This window comes from Hermetia illucens, chromosome 2 (genome assembly GCF_905115235.1).
Source record: "Hermetia illucens chromosome 2, iHerIll2.2.curated.20191125, whole genome shotgun sequence".
NCBI lineage: Eukaryota > Metazoa > Arthropoda > Insecta > Diptera > Stratiomyidae > Hermetia > Hermetia illucens.
The window spans coordinates 185,157,777-185,177,713 of NC_051850.1; the positions used below are offsets into that span (position 1 = coordinate 185,157,777).

Below are 19,937 nucleotides of genomic sequence, written 5' to 3' on the forward strand. Positions count from 1 at the left end.
CTCGACAGGACCGGGGCCGCGTCGGCTGAGGTGGACGCCCTAGCATTTCTCCGAGGCTTGTGACTCAATCCGATCATCATGTTTGTAATGACATTCTATGCATTTTCTTGGTCGACCTGTCGCGGGGCCTGTCACCAAGAGAGATCAGGTAGGATTTAGCATAGTAGAATAACTCCAACTATACTCTATTTATCTCTTTCCCTGATCTCAGCATTTTATTTTTGTTTTACTGAGAATAGTACAGAGTACGTTGCCTCAAACCCTCCTCCTTTACCTGGGCTTGGGACCATCATACTATGTGAATAGCATGGCGGAGTTACGGAAGGAGGTAAGGTAAGCTAACTCCGCTCCGTAATGCAATATCTAAAGGTGGTTCCACGGGATAGGGGAAGAGTCGGGGGTGGTTTTAGTGGGCAAAAAAAATCCCACACTCTGGTGTCTCCAGGCCAGAGTCTTTTGAAGATTTCCACCTCCTTAAAAAGAAGACAGACAGACAGACACACAGTAAACACAAAACCTTAAAAATCCGCTGCAACTGTCAGCCAATTCCTGGAATAATTTCCGTCTTCTTTGTTTCGTTCTTTAAAAATAAAACAACATTGTTCTTCGAAAGATGTTATATATTCGAAATTAACAAGAACGACATACTACTACCGCCATCGTATCCAATGGCAATGGTTCAAATCCACAAATAGTCAAAAGCTTTGGTTTTTACTGGTTAACTAGTTGGAAATCCTAATCACCACAAGTGTTACCTTTTGTTCTCCCTCTCAGTGTATTTTAACTTGTTATTGTTATAATATTTTATTGTCATCATCCTATGTTTTCAGCCAATGCAAACTACATTTCTTCATTAACAATTACCACCGTTTTCGAATGCGACCATCGTCATCCAGCACAGGCCCATTGTGGAGCACTTGAAAATTGTATCTTTTTATTACCCTAAGACAGTAACGATTTCGAACTTACAACTTTTGGAACGTTACACAATAATGAATGCATAAGTGCAAAAATGTTATCCAACGTAGTTTCACTTCGGTAAAAAGTTTAGTAACATTTATATGTGTTATTTTAGTGAAATGGTTTTTAACCACGCAATTAACCTTCAATTATACTCGTATGTGAACAGGTTTGTTCTTTTCAACATTTTCTTTTTGGTAATGTGGAGTTAAGTGTGTGCTTTGGGATGAATTTCGTCATATTTTTTTTCCGTAAAGTATGTCGCATTGTATGTGCAATAAAACTTCATAAAACTGCGCAAAGCGATTAGTGAGCCTATTAAGGTTTTATTAGAACGTAATTAAAGTAAACTTAGAGCCAACTTATACTTACAGGGATATAGAAGAGAATGTAACTACACAAATGGTAAAAGGATCTTAAGTGTTCATACCGTTGTCAGACCTACTATTGACAGATACAAGCTCGAATATCATGAAGCCAGGCAGGCTGTTGGGGGGAATTCAAAAGCGCACAACATTGTCCTGTTGTAATCAAGCGTAAAATTATCTAGAAGTTAAAAAAGGGTCTTCATATGTACAATTGCCTCACAAAAATATGAACTCACAGAGAATACAGTTCTGGACTTAACTTCATTTCCAATTGACAATCATAATTAACTATTGACTTAAATTGTAACTAAAAGTACACACATACTACTTTCAGGTGATTTGATCTTTTAGATGAAATTGATGTTTGTCTAGCGTAAATTACATTTATCTTTTCACTTAATCATATTTGATAAATAACAACATTTGCTTTATCATTTCTTGCTTAATCGTTTACTTACTTAAAGTGAAGGCATCATAACTTCAATTTGGTAATAGCGTTTTTGAAAATATTCGATAGTCTATTAAAATGAACAAGAGTTTGGGAAGTAAGAGGGGGAGGGATAAGACGGAGTGAAGGAAGCGATAAGATCACTAAATTATTTTTATTGTTAAATAATTCTCTTGACCAATAGTAATAATTATCAGTGAATGTATAGTTCACATGTATATTTGCTTCTAAAGATTGTTCTAATAGGAAAGTGCCGAGGCAGACCGCGATCCAACTGTAAAATCCTTATATTGAGAGAACACTGAGATCTGAAAAGAAAGAATCCCACAATTATTTTATGTTTCTCATGAAAAACAATTCAAATTTAACAAAAGATTTTTAATCAAAAACAGGAACCTTTTATTAGCAATAAATGTTCATTCAAAATAAATTCCGTGAAATACAATTATCCCACTCAAAAGATATTTGTCAATCCAAGAAACTTTAGTTAGATATGACTAATATTTGAAAGACCTATTTCCAGCAGGTGCGGGATTAAATTAAACAAGTCTGGAAACCGGAAGCTTGACACTTCAGGTATAAAAGGTTTTGTGTTTCCGTATGTGAGGAGCATAACGTAGAGATATTGAAATCGCTCAGTTCTGGGCAGGTTACTGCCACTGCCAGAACTGAGCGATTTGAATAAACTCGAGTCAATGCTATCAGCCAATGGAGAACTGCGTTCTCCATGCGTTGCTGCTCTGTGATCGACCTATCAGCGCACGTCCCAAATCTAAAATTTACTGCAATATCGTCCGTCTGCCGCTCTCTATAATTCTGAGTGTTGGCCGACTATAAAGATCAATGAAGGGCGTCTTGCGGTAATGGGGACGAAGAAGTTGCATTGCACTGGTGGCGTGGCACGTTTTGATCACGTCTGAAATGAGAATATCCCCGATCGATATGGGTTTGCACCGATCGTGGAAAAACTGCGAGAGAGGCGTTTTCGATGGTGTGGTCACGTAATTCACACTAACGAGAATTCACTTACCAATATTGGTCTGAACATCGAAGTCAATGGTAAGCAACCAAAAAGCCGGCCAAAACAACGGTGGCTTGATACGCTGGGTGGGGATTTAAAGGCCTCGCGATTACATGCTGATCAGGCATGTGGTAAAATAAAATGACGAAACCGATCACGACGAACCGACCCCGCTTGTGAACGGGACAAAGGCTGAAGAAAAATAAAAAGATGTGAGGAGTGGCGAGTGCACGACAGCTCCGTGTCACATGACTAAAAAATTCAATGCCCCCTATTTTTTAGAAAGTGATTTAAATAAATCATTTGATGGGAACCCCTGTATTGATAATAGTCAACCTAATACGCTTCACACTCTGAGTTTATTATTTACAAATGCCAAGAATGTAACCTACAGTCTGTCAAGTAAGAGCGTGGTCGACTTCACCGACAGGTAATGGAAGATTTCGCTCTAATTCATTCGCGAGCCGATAGAGGGAAGCTTTGTCCTTGATGCATTGTTAACAAAGATTCAGTTTTCGTTGATATTTTGAAAGAGAATCACGTTAAACGCCATAAGTGCTAAGTACGCGTCGCGCTACGAGGCTGTGTTCCTTTGCATCCACCCGAAAGGTCCCAAAATGTCGCAATCAGCGGCTGCTAAATATATGAGAAAGTCGAAGGCATTTGTACAGAAGTGGATACAGCGATATAAAGTGACTAAAAATGTCGATGATTTACCAGAACGTGGCTCGATACGAAAAGTGAACAAAAAAGATGAAAAAAGAATAGTAAATCTGTTTTCGCGGAATCCTGCTTTAACACTGCGGCAAGGACAAGCAAAATTAATGGCAAAAGATTTAGATATATCCTACGAAACTATCCGAACCCATCTTTGTACTCATGATCTGAAATGACGCAACACAATGACGAAGCCTCTGTGGACTGAAAAACATGTGACAAAGCGACTCGCTTGGGCGCATGAGAATATTGATAGAGATTTTGAAAATGTCATTTTTACTGATGAATGTTCTATATGGGCACGTTCTGTCCTCACGCAAGCCTGGTCAACTTCCACCAATAGGCTTGTTCAGCGGACTGTAAAACATGGAATACAGGTGCATCTTTGGGGCTGCTTCTCAAAGCAGGGATTCGGCACTTTGCACCTCTTTACTGGCAACCTAAATGCCGAGAAAATGATAAAAATCTACAAAAAGGCTTTACTGCCATCTGCGAAACGATGGTTCATCACAAGAAATGAAGATTGGATTCTGCAGAAGGACAACGATCCTAAAAACCGCAGCAAGGTCTGTACTTAGTGATAGACTCAATCTGGCATCGTTACATTGGATTGGCCGTCGCAGTCGCCCGATGCAAACCCTATTGAAAATGTGTGGGCATATATTAAACGGAAGCTTCGTGGAAGACGCACATACACTTTCAAGCAGTTGTCTTACGAAATTCGTCGGATCTTGAGATCCTTGCCACTAGAATACGCCGTCAAATTAGTAGAAAGCATGCCTCGGAGATTCCAGGCAATTATCGACGCCGGTGGTGACTGGACACATTATTGACCAAATTGCATCATTGTTTGTAATGTGTACAATGAATATATGAATATGAAAGTTTCATCAAATAAATTTTTTTATAAATTAACACGACCACGCTCTTACTTGACAGACTGTACATCAAATATAAACAAGTCGGCAAACCGGAAGCTGGACGCTTCAGGAACGAAAGGTTTTGTGTATATCTTAGTACGTAGCACATAATATATTCATATATTATGTGAGAGTATCCACTTTCGGGTGATATTGACATTCATAGTCTTCAATTTTCAAAGAAACAACAACTGTGACGTATTATAACTTTGTTAGTAATAGTGCGATTTCCACCAAACTTGGTAAGATCATGCTAGCCAATTACAAAAAAAATATAGTAATATACTATTATTATTATAACTTTATTTGAATAGATATCGGTATGGAAGGTATTTCGGAGCCCAGGCACCATATAGTGGCAGCCTTCTGATTTTTTTTCAGATTTTTCGGTTTAGTAGTTTCTGAGAATGGCCTACTTAAAGAAATGATCACTTTCAAACCCCCGCACTCACCACCTTTCCAGCAGATGTCAAAACTAAAACCGGCTTTGAAAAGTACTAATCGAGACCTTTAATTTGAAATCCCACATGACTATATTTGATGAAAAAAAATTGTACACCCTCCTTTTGCATGTTTGGGGACCCCCCCCCCCCCCCCCCCCTTTAAATTCAACGTAAAAGGATGTAACTCACTGTATGTGTGAGCGTTCACAGTTCCCACCTTTCTACCAAATTTGGTGTCAATCGCTATTACCGTCTCCGAGAAAAATGCGTGTGACGGACAGACAGACAGACGGACAGACAGATAGACAAACAGATAGGCATTCGTCAAGAATTACAACTTATTATCTTCACAAACACTATGGAATGCAGTGCTACGGTAGGTAACTTGCTTGATTTGTTTTGATTAGTAGATTATTTGAAAAAAATGAAAGGTGAATATAATCAACCCGGAAAAGAGACATCCGCCCGGACGTTGGATGGTAACACAACATCCAGCCTGGTCCCCACTAGTAAGGGCGTCGGCGAGAAGACGCCACTGGTAAATATTGGAGGCGACCCATTTAAGAGGAGCGGTAAAGTAATGCGATCCCCGACAGCAAAGCCCGATAATGCTCACATAATTAGCCAACGCGCCTCGATTAAGGATGCGAGTAGTGAGCCGGAGGCGATAACTAAGCTAGGGACATTGATAAAAAACCTCATGGAGTATGTAAACGCTCGACATAATGTCCATCACGCGATTAAAGACCAAGTGCGTGCTATTAGAGCTGCGTATCTTGAAGTACGAGAAGAATTAAAACAAAGTAGTGAAGGGAAGAAACAGGGAGAAACTGCAGCACTGCAGTCAACGCCTAGAGTGCTGCTTCCATCTAGGGGCAGCCCCTTCACTATTAAGGAAACTCCGGAGCTCCGTAAAAGACCGAGAGAGTCTAATGGGGAACCGGAATTTCCTCGACGTAGCTAAAAACGCAAAATGGAGAAAACGCAACTACCAGAGCCTACGGCGAAAGACGGTAACTCCAATCAAGGTTCCACTTGGACTAAGGTGGAAAAGAAGAAAAAGCTGCAGAAGAGAAGCAGGCCCGATGCGCTAATAATAACAAAAACAAGTGAGCTTACGTACGCTGATATTCTGCGCAAGGTCAAAACAGACACCTCGTTAATGGAGCTAGGTTAAAGTGTGAACCGCATAAGGCGAACACAGAAGGGCGCCCTATTGCTGGAATTCAAACCAGATGAAAACAAGTCAGAAGACTTGTAGAAAAAAATCGAGTCGTCACTGGGCGAGGCAGTAGAAGTGAAGCTCAGTCAAAATCGTGTGGTTATTGAGTGTAAAGACTTGGACGAGATCACAACCAAAGAAGAAATTTGTCAAGCCCTACGATCCCAGTTGGGAATACAGTCGGTCCAGGTGCGAGATATTCTACGGCTGAGGAAGGCATATGGTGGCACACAAACTGCGTCCATAAGCCTAACACTTGAAGCGGCCAAAAGGGCTATCACAGCCAGTAAAGTTCGGATTGGCTGGGTCGTCTGCCGACTACGAGAGCAGATAACTCTGAAAAGATGCTTCAGGTGTTTGGAATTTGGGCACGTGGCGAAGAAATGTACTAGCGTTCACGATAGGTCCGAGCTGTGTCGTAAATGCGGAAATAAAGGCCACATTGCAAAAGCCTGAGAAGAAAAACCCAAAAACCCAATTTTCTGTTCTGCAGGTAAATAAACGACATTGACAGCGCCCATGTCACAGGCAGCAGCACATGTCCGGTGTATAGGAAAGCGATCAACACTCTGCGCAAATGAGGTTCCTTCAGCTAAACCTGAACCCCCAAGCGGCACAGGACCTGCTCTCCCAGGCGATATTCGAAAACAAAATCGACGTTGCTATTATCTGCGAGCAGTAAAAAAACCTAGACAGTGGAGTATGGGTCGCGGATAAGAGCGGAAAGGCAGCGATATGGACATGCGGAAATCGGGCCATAGAAGGAACCACCAAGATCCTCGAGAATGGCTTCATTAGAGCAAAAATAGGCGGAATATCTATTTACAGCTGTTATGCGGCTCCAAGCCTTACGACAGAGGAGTTCCATTCTTTGGTGGAGAGGCTAGCAACAAACGCACAAAACCATAGTCCTAAGATAGTGGCTGGGGAGATTTCAACGCATGGGCTGACGAATGGGGCAGCCGAGAAACGAACGCAAGAGGACGAATATTACTCGAAGCTCTTTCTCGTCTGAATCTTGTAGTGGCTAACACTGGATGCGTGAACACTTTTCGTAAGAGAGAAATGGGGCCGTGATAGATGTCACTTTTGTTAGCGATGTTTTAGCTAAGGATCTGCAGTGGTATATCAGTGACGAATATACACATAGCGACCACCAGGCCATCATTTTTGAAATCAGACATGGAAAACGAATGAAACGGTCTCGGACGAGAGCTGAAAGGTGGGCAGCTAATAGGTTTGACGAGGAGATTTTCGAAGAGGTTCTGCAGCAAAATACAGCGCTTGAAGGAAGCGCAGAAAATAAAGCTCTGCAGATTGGCGAGAAGTTGCGATGAGCATGTGACGCATCCATGCCAAGGTATGTTGTATCACAGAAGCGAGTTCCGAACTTTTGGTGGAATTCTGAAATCGAAGAATGCCGCAAGGCCTGCCTCAAGGCCAGAAGGCGCAGTCAGCGAAATAGAAACCGATCTGGATACGAGCAATTACATGAAGAATAGAAAAACGCTCGAAAGAAACTACATGTGGCCATCATGAAAAGTAAATGCGAACACTTTAAGCGACTGTGTAATGAAGCTGACACGAACCCCTGGGGTGGCGCTTATAAAACCGTAATATCGAAAGTTAAAGGCAAACGCTCCCCACCGATCTCTTCCCCTACTCTGCTTGATGAAATAGTAACGGATCTTTTCCCACAGAATGTGAGTACCGCTAACCTTCCCACTGTCGAGATAGACAGCGCGGAAGTTCCCATGGTAAGCGAAAAGGAGGTCCTCGAAGCTGCGGATAAAATTGTTGGAAATAAATCACCTGGCTTGGATAGCATCCCCAATAAGGCTCTGAAGGCAGCAGTAAAAATAGCTCCAAATATGTTTGTCGAGGCGCTCACCACATGCCTTAAAGAAGGAGTATTTCCTACACAATGGAAAAAGCAGAAATTAATTCTAGTCCCCAAGCCAAACAAATCTTTGGGTGAAGCTTCGTCCTACAGGCCGATATGCCTTCTAAATAATACTGGCAAACTATTCAAACGAGTAATCTATAACAGATTAATTCGAATTGCCGAAAAGGATGGCGGTCTCTCCGAAAATCAGTTCGGTTTTCGAAAGGGGAGATGTACAACGGATGCACTTGTTCTAGTAGCTAACACAGCTAAGACCGCACTTGACGAGGGCAAATGTTGTACAATGATTACACTTGATGTGAAGAATGCCTTCAATTCCGCTAGATGGAGCAAGATACTTGAGTCTCTAATCAACTTAGGCGTGGCGAAGTACCTGGTGCGTATCGTTGCCGACTTCTTGATCGATAGGATTCTGTGCTGCGAATCAGATGAAGGAAGGAAATCATACCAAACGCCATGCGGAGTTCCACAAGGGTCTATCCTAGGGCCACTCTTGTGGATTATTATGTATAACGGGGTACTGACGTTAGACCTTCCTACTGGTGTAGCCTCCATTGGTTTCGCAGACGATATTGGTGTGACAGTTGTTGCATGCCTTCTCGAAGAAGTCGAGTTTTATGCAAATCAAGCAGTCTATGAGATCAAATCCTGGTTAGAGAATGCTGGTCTACAGCTCACAGAGCATAAGACGGAAGTAGTACTTATTACCAAGCGGAGAAAGCGCACTTCCATGAAGATCAAGGTTGGAACGCAAACAATTCACTCCAAGCCTGCACTTAAGTACTTAAGTGTAATGATTGACCAGAGGTTAAATTTCAAATTGCATGTGGAGCGTGCAGCAGCCAAAGCATATAACATCGGAGCGCTGGTTGCGAGAATACTACCAAATATAGGTGGCCCAAGGCCGAGCCGTCGACTCCTTATTTCGAGGGTGGTCAGTTCGATCCTACTGTATGCAGCCCAAGTATGGAAAGATGCACTGGAAAATATAGCAAATAAGAGAAAGATTGGAGCTGCGTATCGCGTAAGTGTACTCCGAACATGTTGCGCCTACAGAACAATATCTAATGAAGCAGCTTGCGTGATAGCAGGAATGGTTCCGATTGAGATTCTGGCGGAAAAAAATACAACGACTTTACGACCGAACGTACCTTACCGGAGAATCTCCTGCCCGTCGGCGACAGTTCGCACGAACTGCAACTATCGCGGAATGGCAAGAGTAGTGGGACGAGGAAAAAGGCCGCTGGACTCATAAAATCATATGGGATATCCAGAAATGGTTCGAGCGACCCCACGGCGAAGTAGGTTTCGACCTAACTGAATTCTTGAGCGAACACGGAAGCTATCGAGCATATCTGTATCGAATTGGGCTAGATGATTCGCCATATTGCCCAAAGTGCCCAAATATTGCAGAGGACGCAGAACACGTCTTTTTTCATTGCCCCAGATTCGAAGCCCAAAGGACTACATTAGAAGCTACAACCGGGGAGCACTTTACACCCGAAAATATAATGGAACTTATGGTGAAAGCCAAGGGGATATGGATCGAAGTCGAAAAAGTGATTGCAGCCATCGGAAAGAAGCTTAGGCAGGAAGAAGTCATCCGAAAGAATGAACGCACGAGGAAAACGAATATCAACATGAGCGCAGAATAAATTCTGATCCAGCACCGCGAGGTAATACCAAATGAGAGTCCCGCGGGGAGAGTGGAAGGAGGTGGTTAAGAGTCCCACATAACAGTGTGGCAGGAGCCTGCGGTAGCTTTTGAAGCTTTCCACTTTCCATGGAAAAAAAAAGACAAACAGACAGACAGTAAACCGATTTTAATAAGATATTGTAAAAAGCGAACTCAATCTCAAAATTGAGAGTGTCATTTTTCTCACTATTCGAACTTTTCCACCGGCCTCTTGGCCCCTCTCTTTCCAACTGTCGACATCGCCTCGCTACAGTACACCGCCCCTAGCTAAAACAGAGGGGTTTCCACGAAAGAATTCGCGGTGGATCTACTTGATCATGGTCGACTGGCGGACGTCCAAACGACGCGGCGTTTCTACTTCCTGCCAGTGCCGTCTGCCTCCTGGAAGAAAGGCTTCACCCTGTCTAAAGAAACCACCTTGAGCTTACCACCGACAACGCGTACTCCCCATGATCGAGGACTTTATAGGGACCCTAGTATGGTGACGAAATGACGGAGGCACTTCAATTTGAGAACGGCCTTCCATAGCAGGCGCAACAACACGGTGCCTCCAAACCCGTTTCTCTTGTCAAAGACCAGGCCGCCAGGGAATTTTAAGTTCTTCCCGTACATCAGATCAGTAGGACTAGCAGCAAACTCCTTGCAGACGGTTGTGCGGAGACCAAACAGAACCAAAAGCAAGACCTGTGACCAGGACGGCTCTCGCACGTCATAATGGCTGCCTTCAGCAGTCGATGCCAGCGTTCTAGCATCACATTGGACTGCGGTTGGTATGAGATTGTCCATTGGCATTTGAATCCAAGGAGCCATCCGAGCGCTGAGAAGAGAGTAAGTCCGAATTGCATTCCCACCAAAGTGAAAAATGCACTCTCGACAGAGGACCTCAGCACATGACTGCACTGTAGTGTCCTTCAGAGGTATTGCCCCAGGCCACTACTTGTAGCCGTGCAAGTGTCGCAAAGAGCCTACAAGGTCGAGGTCTATGACGTGGAAGCGCCTTGTTGACTTAGAGGATATACATACTTCCTTCTTAGCATGACTAGTGACCTGACACTTTTGAGATGCGCTGAATTCTCTCTATAAGCGTCCTTGTTAATGGATGATCAGAAATATTTTCTGGAGACTAGCCGGTTCGTTGTCCGAATTCGCAAAATCGTGCGCCGAGCAAAGCACCTCCTTACGGAAAGCGACCGGAATATATGACCTAAGTCCCTTTTCTCGCAGTCAGTGAGACTTTTTAATACCAAAAGGACTCAATTTAGTGTCTTTTAAGATCCATCAATACCTCAGTGCTTTCTGTCGTTTTTCAGTACTTTTTCACTTAAATAGGGGCTTTTCAATAGAAACCGCGGCAAAAGTAATGTTTGGCAATATCACACACGCTGCCTGTGGTCACTTTGTAAACAGATAAAAGTAAAAAAAAATAATTTTTTTTTTAGAATTTGTTAATAATGGGTTGGGAAAAAAGAAATATCGTATTTGTGATCGAAATTTGACGCTTTATTTAACATACTTAGAATTATCCCATTTAAGTCAAATATGCGCCGTTTTGTTCGCAAACTTGTTGCCATTTAGAGGGCAACTTCATTATCGCCCCCTTATAAAACCCCCCCTCCTTATTTGCAAAAAACTCAAACAGCCGGTTTTCGCAAGCCTCTTTTGAGGCTAACTTAGTAACACCAAGAGCGTTTTGTATGGACCAGAAGAGATGGTAATCACTTGGTACCAGGTCCGGACTATACGATAGATGCGACAGGACATCCCATCCGAGCTCCCGTAACTTCTGGCGGGTCATCAAAGATGTGTGAGACCGAGAGTTGTCCTGGTGGAACACAACACCATTCCTATTGACGAATTCTGGCCGCTTCTGGTGAATCGCCTGCCTCAAACGGTCAAGTTGCTCACAGTAGAGGACCGAATTGAGGATTTGGCCATAATTGACCAGCTCATAGTGGATGATTCCCTTCCAATCCCACCAAACACACAGCAAAACCTTCCTGGCCCTCAATCCGGGCTTGGCGATGGTTTGGGCCGGCTCGCCGCGCTTCGACCACGATCTTTTTCGCTTGAGGTTATCGTACGTGATCCTCTTTTCGTCACCAGTCACCATCCGCTTCGAAAATGGGTTGAATTCGGTTCGTTTCAGCAGTGCATCGCAGGCATTGATTCGGTCCAAGAGTTTTTTTTGCGTCAACTCGTGTCGCACCCAAACATCCAGCTTTTTTTGGAATCTAATCTTCTGCAAATGATTCCAAACGGTTTTATAGTCTATACCCAGTTCCTGGCCAATCGAGCGTGTGCTCACATGCCGGTCTACTTGAATGATATCGACGATTTTATCGGTTTCTACGACGATTGTCCTACCAGTACGGGGTATATCTTCGACATCCCCTGCACCAGAACGAAATCCATCGAACCAACGCTGTGCTGTGCAAATCGTTACAGTACCTCTTAGGTAGTAAAAACGTAAAATATGACGAATTTCTTGCTTGGTGGACTCCATCTTTGACGCGCTATAACTTGAGACTGAAACGTACGATCACAGCACTGCCAAAGAGACACTTGTAGCGCAGATTGCCGTCTTCAAATCGCCGTATAGTATGACCCGATGTGATAAGTACAACACAAAATATGTTTAAGTGTCATTTCTGTGACATTTCTTTTTCCCCAACCAAATATATTTAAAAAATTTAAAAAACTGAAATAAAAATTTGTAATGTTTGGGCAATTTTTCCCAATCTATACCGGGGGTTATCCCATGGTCGCCCTCGTTGATCAATGAACTAGCAGATGTTATGTTATGGAAAACAAAGGCTTTTATTTGAATTATGGGAATTTGGGGGCTCTGAGAGCAGATACCGACTTGGATTGTGTGGTATATGAGGTTATTATTCATTTGGGGGACTATTGAAAACAGGATTTGTTTTCGAAGAGACGACTTTATGTATATATATGTTGCGTTCTTGCGTTCTTCCTTGTTTATGGAAGGTAAGAGATGATAAGAGAAAATATTCAGAAGTGGTCTACAGTACCAATGTTTGAAAAGGAATCTCCTAAATGATAGCCGTGTAGGTTAAACCGGGAAACATCGTGACCCAGTATTAAACCTGCATGCATCCTTCAGCGGTCAATCTTCCCGAGATCATTTCCACCATTTGGGGCAGACATTTTGGGCCCTATCTCCACTGTGTAACCTAATATCAGAAATAAGATCAGTTTCGAAAAGTATCATACTAATCGCGCCCTTTCATTTAGTACCCCACATGACCATATTCTGTGAAAAAAATGACATCCCTCTTTCGCATGTATTGGGAGCCCCCTTCAAAGTCAACACAAAATGGCGCCACTGTATGTAAACGGACACACAGCCCACATGTTCTCACAAAATTTCGTGACATTCCGTTTATCCGTTTCCGAGTAAATCGGGTGTGACAGACAGGTAGACCAACAGGCAGACATTGAATTAATTTTAATAAGATTTTGTGTCACACAAAACCTCAAAAATGAAATCTGCAGCTAGTTGGTATTAAATTTTCACAAAAGAGATCATTTCCATGGCTGCAACGTTCATCAAATGTGTCATAAGTGAAGACGAGGCGGTTTATGGGCACCGTATGCATTGCAGGGTGGTCAAAGGGTAGTATAGGTCCCAGGGCGAAACGTGGTACCCACGATGGAGCATAAAACCTGGGAAATGCCTTCTGAACCCACACCAACAGCTCTACTACGAAACCCTATCTCCACCTCCACGTGGTGACTGCTGAGAGCTCTCTCTTAACGAAAAGCTGCAGACGGAGAAGGATGAAGGCGAGTCTCCCGTCCCTAAAAAGGGGACAAATTGTACCAACTGGTCCTCCAGGTTGGGGCTTGGGTAGGGCTGACAACCCTACACGAACTTGTTACGAAGCCACAACAGGAGCCTCGGACTGGACGGATTACACAACAACGAAACCGGCAACGATAACGGAATAACGATTTCCGCATTTTCATTCTCATGGAACGTGCGCTCCCTGTACAGAGATGAAGCTGATGAGCAGCTAGCTGATACCCTGTCCCAATATAGGGCTGATGTCACAGCGTTACAGGAGATGCGTTGAACAGGGATCGGTTTCCTGCAGAAGAACCATTACACCATATACTATAGTAGTCATCCAGTAAACCATGTGCTCGGAGTAGGTATCTTAGTCAGCCAAAAACTGAAACCTGCTGTTATCGACTTGACGGCTATGCACTCTGCGCTTGCGAGGCAAGTTTAGAAATACAAGCCTCATTAACGTTCACGCCCCTACAGAGGAGACTACACAGTCGGAGAAGGATACCTTCTACGAGACAGTAGAACGAACCCTCCAAGCCTGTCCCAGATATAGCTTACATTAAAATACAAACGATAGCGGACTGCGGATTATTCAATTCGCAGGGCCAAACGAAATGGTTGTTGGAAGTACCTGGTTTGCGTGGAAAGCGATCCACAAACATACGTGGGCCTCTCCAGACGGGACCACTTTCAACCAAATTGACCACGTGTTGTTTGAGCACGGCCATCTCTCAGCCTTGATGAATGTCAGAATATATAGGGGGGCCAATGTAGACTCGGATCACTATCTCGTTGGCATGGTGTTCTGAGCTCGAATAACAACATCACCCAGAATGAAGCCATCCACAACACAACCCTCCGCGACACCTATACGAGGGAAATGGATGCCGCAATAACCGCAGTCAACAGAGGACCTGGAGATGAAGCATCAACAAATGATCTTCACAACCACCTGAAGAATGTCATCATTGATACGGCCACAAACATACTTGGCCCCAGCCGCAAAAGGAGTCGGAACGGCTGGTTTGACGATGAATGTAAGCTAGCAACGGAACGGAAGAATGCCGCATACCGAGTAATGTTGCATTCTCAAAGAACGCGGGCACGGGAGACTTATCACGAACTCCGTTGAGCGGAGAAGCGACTTCACAGACGGAAAAAGGAAGCCTGGGAGAATCAACAAATCTGTGAACTAGAAAAGTACAGCGAATAACCGCACCAGGCGCGCAAGTTTTACCAACAAGTCAGTAGGATGAAGCCTTATACTCCTCGATGCTCATCCTGCCGAGACAAAGAGGGAAATCTGATTTCCGGCAGAATGGGCATATTGGAGCGATGGGTTGAGTACTCTGATGAGCTACTGAACGACCACAACATCGGCGAGTTGGAGATCCCGCCAACTGAAAACGACGGACAAATACTGCTACCACCAAGTATAGGAGAAACAGTCCGCGCAATTCATCGGCTAAAAAATCATAAGTCGCCAGGAGCCGATGGAATTACAGCCGAATTGGTTAAATATGGAGGTGACCAATTACACCAAGTGGTTCATCAAAACTAATGCTCAAGATATGGGACAGCGAATCAATCAATGCCTGACGATTTCGGTATCACGACGAAACTTATAAGACTGAGTAGGCTGATCCTGACCAATATGCGAGGCCAGATAAAAGCAGCAGGATCACTCACAAGACCATTCGACATCAACAACGGTCTACAAGGGGATGCCCTATCATGCGTCCTCTTTAACCTGGCCCTCGAGAAAATGATCCGTGATGCTGAGGTAAATGCAAGAGATACGATCCTCTTTAAGTCCACCCGACTACTGGCCTATGCTGATCACATCGACATCATGGGAGGAACCACCCGAGACGTACAAACTGCCTTCATCCAGATGGAGCAGGCGGCGCGAGATCTTGGGCTGCACATCAATGAACGCAAGACAAAGTATATGGTGGCAACGTCAGCACCGAAAACCAACCAATCAACAACATCGAACCGCACTGGTCAAACGGGAAGAATAAGGATAGGAGAATACAACTTTGAGACCGTTGACAATTTCTCCTATCTAGGGTCGAAAATCACAACCGATAACAACTACGATGATGAAATCCGCGCACGGTTGTTGTCAGCCAACAGCGCCTATTTCAGCTTACAAAGACTATTCCGCTCGAAACGTCTCACCATAGGGTCAAAGCTCTTACTGTACAAGACTATGATCTTGCCAGTCCTCATGTATTCCTCGGAAACTTGGGTTCTTAGCAAGAAAAATTGCGAACTCTTGGCCGCGTTCGAGAGAAGAATCCTCCGAAGAATTTTTGGCCCCCTACATGAGGATGGACGATTCCGTAGCCTACACAATGACGAAATCTATGAGCGATACCATGATCGTCCGGTTGTGGATAAAATCCGGCTCAATAGGTTACGGTGGGCGGGTCACTTAATCCGTATGGATGAGGATGATCCACCCGCGAAAGTTTATAAGGGCAATATCTATGGTAGAAAAAGAAGACGAGGCAGACCCTGCCTAAGATGGAACGATGGCGTAGCTCAGGACACCAGACAGCTTTTAGGGATATCGAAATGGTGGACCTCGGCGCAAAACCGGGATGTCTAGAGTTCCTTATTAAAGCAAGCCTAGCCCGGATACAGGCTGTTGCGCCCTTGATGATGATGATAAGACGTTAACGGGAAGCAGTTTTCTCCCCAAACGTAGATTTTACACTACGATACTTGGTGATAGCGCACTACCATCATTGCCCGCAAATTTTAAGCCAAATACGCAACCAATACCATTTGAACAATCGAGTCACAAAACACTGCAGGTGTAGATTCAATGCTGAAAAAGTTATTGAAAAGGAGCGATAGAATAACTAATCCAATTCAGCATGGAAAAATTAAAATAAATACAAAGAATAAAAGGAAAAGAGGTGAAGGGGTACATGCAGGTCGCCATAATTTTGAAGTGCTTTGGCTTAACCGCCGAAGCCATCCTTATTTGCAAATGACACTCTGCAAACGACATCAAACACTTTGTCAAACTGATTTGGGCTTTCCGAAATGAGAAAGTGATAGCCTGTGAGGGGAGCCGCGACTGCCCGATGGATGGATGCGTCTTTCCTCCGCCCGGGTCCTTATTTCGTCTGCGTTCTTCTCTAATGGAAGACAATGTTTAGTTTGTGAGGGTATGACAAAGATTGTGGTTGTCACAGTTTAGTCGAAAATAATACAAATGAGAGCATCATAAAATTTAACTTAAGGGGGTCCGTTTGTGAAGGCCGTTTCTTCGCTTTTTTGTGAAGAACTGGATAAAAATGTAGTGCCTGCGGTTTAGCAACAGGAGCGGTATTTCATTCGCCTTTTCCGGGGTCAATTTGACCAAATAATGCAGTTGATAATGTGTGATAGTCCCATTTTCTCCACCCCTTCCAAATGGTCTCTCATTACACACATTCACAATTCCCATCCTGTCTTCATTTAAATACAATTCTTAATATTTCAACTAATTTTTTTGTCAAATTTTTTTTTAAAGCAATCCGACAACATCACATGTTGCAAGCTAAATTTGACCGGCTGATCGATTGACAGCGGATTAGCTGAACCAGGCAGTTATCTAGAGGCCACTGTAGAACTGAATGATGTTAAGTTAAGAAATTTAATTAAATTCTCGCAGCGACCTGTTTATAAGGTTGAAATCGTGCTCGCTCCCGTTTCTTGTATTGAGTTGAAAGTGGTTCAGTTTTGTTTCTAGCTTCAAGACGACCTACGGTTTTGTTCTTCTAAGTTGTGTCAGGCTGGAAAAAAATCTGAGAAGCACACTCCTTCCTTGGAACAAAAGTCAGATTTGTGGGAAATTGGTCTGCTTGGGACTTTCGGACAGGTGATCTTAATTTGACGTTTTGATCAGAAACTTTCGTCTGTGTTGTTACCGCGACGGCCGCAACTGCCTGATGAATGGATCCATGTTTCCTCCGCCTGGGTTCTTATTTCTCCTGCATTCTTCACACATGCGGAGACAGCGATGCTAGTGAACCAACGAAACATCAAGTTTCAGAATATACAAACGGTGGTTGCGGAAGAGTGAAATTATTTGGAAGTTTCTCTCCGCGAACGTCTATCGGCGATCGTTCATGTTTAACACAAAAGGAAGGATTGTGCCTTCTCGGTATCTAAATGTCTGGACGCGTTCAATGTTTTCAGTTCCGAACTAAAATCAATTGATCTTGGATCCCTCCAACGCGCTAGACTCAAGGCGGCTTTCATTCTTACCTTACTTGTTTTTGTTGCTACAGCGCATGAAAAGGATGGGAATCGACTGTAAGTAGAAACTATATTTGATTGCTGATAGCTGGCCAGCACTAGATTCCGCTACCAGATTCCGCTGATAAAGCAACCGTTGCTATTGATGAATATGCTCTTTGAAAAAGGGTCAAGTGCTTCAGACTTTGATAAAGGGAAAATAATTCACTCCAAACAAATCGTGTTGTTCACAGGAAAAGGAAAAGGACCACCACATTAAAGAATCATACGTTAGGACGGGACGGACCACCGCTGTATATCCTTGGCTTGGTGGTAAATACTATCAATAACATTCTAGTTAGATTTGTGTCAATTCCACGTCTTGCAGTCCCAAGGAGCTCTTCATATTCTTGCTGATAACGTTAGTTTTTTTATTATTTATTGTGTGGTTTTCTTATGTCAGAAACTTCACCAGCACAGTCGTCTTCTTTTCTCCCTCCTCAGAGTAATATCATCATCACTGGTAACAAGCGCCAGAAACCAGCTAACACATCGATGGTGGCCCAAAATCGATCCCATTGTGAAAATATTGCAAAAGTCATACGTTCTAATTAGGCATGGAGGAGGAAAAATTTCAATCTTTGTCAGAAATTGAATATATCGGAATATAGTAACATCCAAAGAAACAGGACACACATAGAGACTCATGACAAAAGAATTGCCCTCCAAATCAAAGAAGGCATATTAAAAGACCTTTCCCGCCCTTCCATAATTACCAGTTAAAGTAATAATACAAAAGTGCAATAAAGTCTCGAATACAATACAATACAATAAACCCCCTCCCTCAAATTACTATATCACAATCAACAATAGCGTTCTGGCAATAAATCCCGAACTCTCCTCCTCATAAATCTCAGCATAGAATGCACCCCCAGCATATTCCACAAGTCTCACCGACCAAATTACACTTCCCCAAGTATGCACTTCATCCTGAAAATTTCGGAATATATGTAGCTATTCTGTTTCATGTGCAGACTTTTAGAAAAAGGAACTACATATTACAAAGATATGAGGTAAAAGATTCAATTTCATGAATTTTTCAGATACAATCAAGTTTCTCAATTGAATCGTGTACGAAATCAATGCAGAGTCGTTTAGACATTGGCAAAAAATGGGAATATGGAAGTGCAGAAATGAATGAGTGTACGTTCAACCGTTTGCAACCCTCCGACTGGAATAGTAAAAGAAATGACTGTCTGTTCCCCGGCGCCGGGCCATGATGCCCATGAAATCCACTTGAAGACGTATTCAGGTGGTGAAAATGAAATCCTACATGTGCACAAAAAAAAAAGGAAAGTATATGAGAAGGTGAAGTGATGCATAAGAAAATTCAATGCATGCAGTCCTCGACTTTTCCATATAGTGATGAAATTTTGAATATTGATTGGCTCCGCTGATAGGAGCTCTGGTACGTAGATGGAGGCGGCCAAGTGGGGGAATAATGGATACTCAATTATGAAAGGATCCGGTGTTATTGCAGTTGGATTGTGGAGCAACTTTCCTGCCCAGTATCGACCCTGAACCCCAAAAAGCGCAAATCGGTGGTAAACGAAGTCTACTTTGCATCCAAATAGGAACCTCAAAACCACTTAGGAGGGTCATTGCAATCACGTTATTACGGGGCATTAGATCCCTTCATAGTTCCGACATCTTATTCAATTTATTATTGAAATTCGTCAACGTAAAATGTAAGCAACTTTGCACTGAGGAAGAGAACAGCTGGTTGCCGAAATACAGGACCTGGCAAGGATAATCCAAGATGTGTTAGCCACAAAAGGAACGTTTTTCCAAACTTCCATTTCCACTTTGTATCCGGAGCTTCAGCGACAACTCTTTCTCTGAACAATGGCGTCACCTACAATTTTGCAGAGAATACCGAGAGTATAAACCAAAATCAATACTTCCACCCCACCCTCCCACCCACGCACACAGTAATCGGCAATAAACTTCGCGAACATCACAAGATAAGTTAATAAAAATCCCAATTTTTAAACCAGAAATCACCCTAAGTGCCGGTCATCAATAACATCTACACACTGTTCCTGTCAATACCGAATCTGAATAAAAACCATCTCCGCTACCCAATATAATAAAAAATATTAAAAATATTAAGATAAAAGACC

The 19,937-nt window shown here is 43.2% G+C and overlaps 1 protein-coding gene across 2 annotated transcripts in view; it reads right to left on the reverse strand.

Annotated features, from left to right (window-relative positions):
* Positions 1–602: 602 nt before the first annotated feature.
* LOC119649285 (protein rogdi) overlaps positions 603–19,937 on the reverse strand; it is a 77,827-nt gene continuing 58,492 nt past the window's right edge. For both annotated transcript variants that reach the window (XM_038051378.1, XM_038051377.1), the window contains exon 8: positions 603–2,084. In XM_038051378.1, the coding sequence (XP_037907306.1) occupies positions 2,016–2,084 (69 nt within the window). In that variant the 3' untranslated portion in view covers positions 603–2,015. The remainder of the gene's footprint in view (positions 2,085–19,937) is intronic.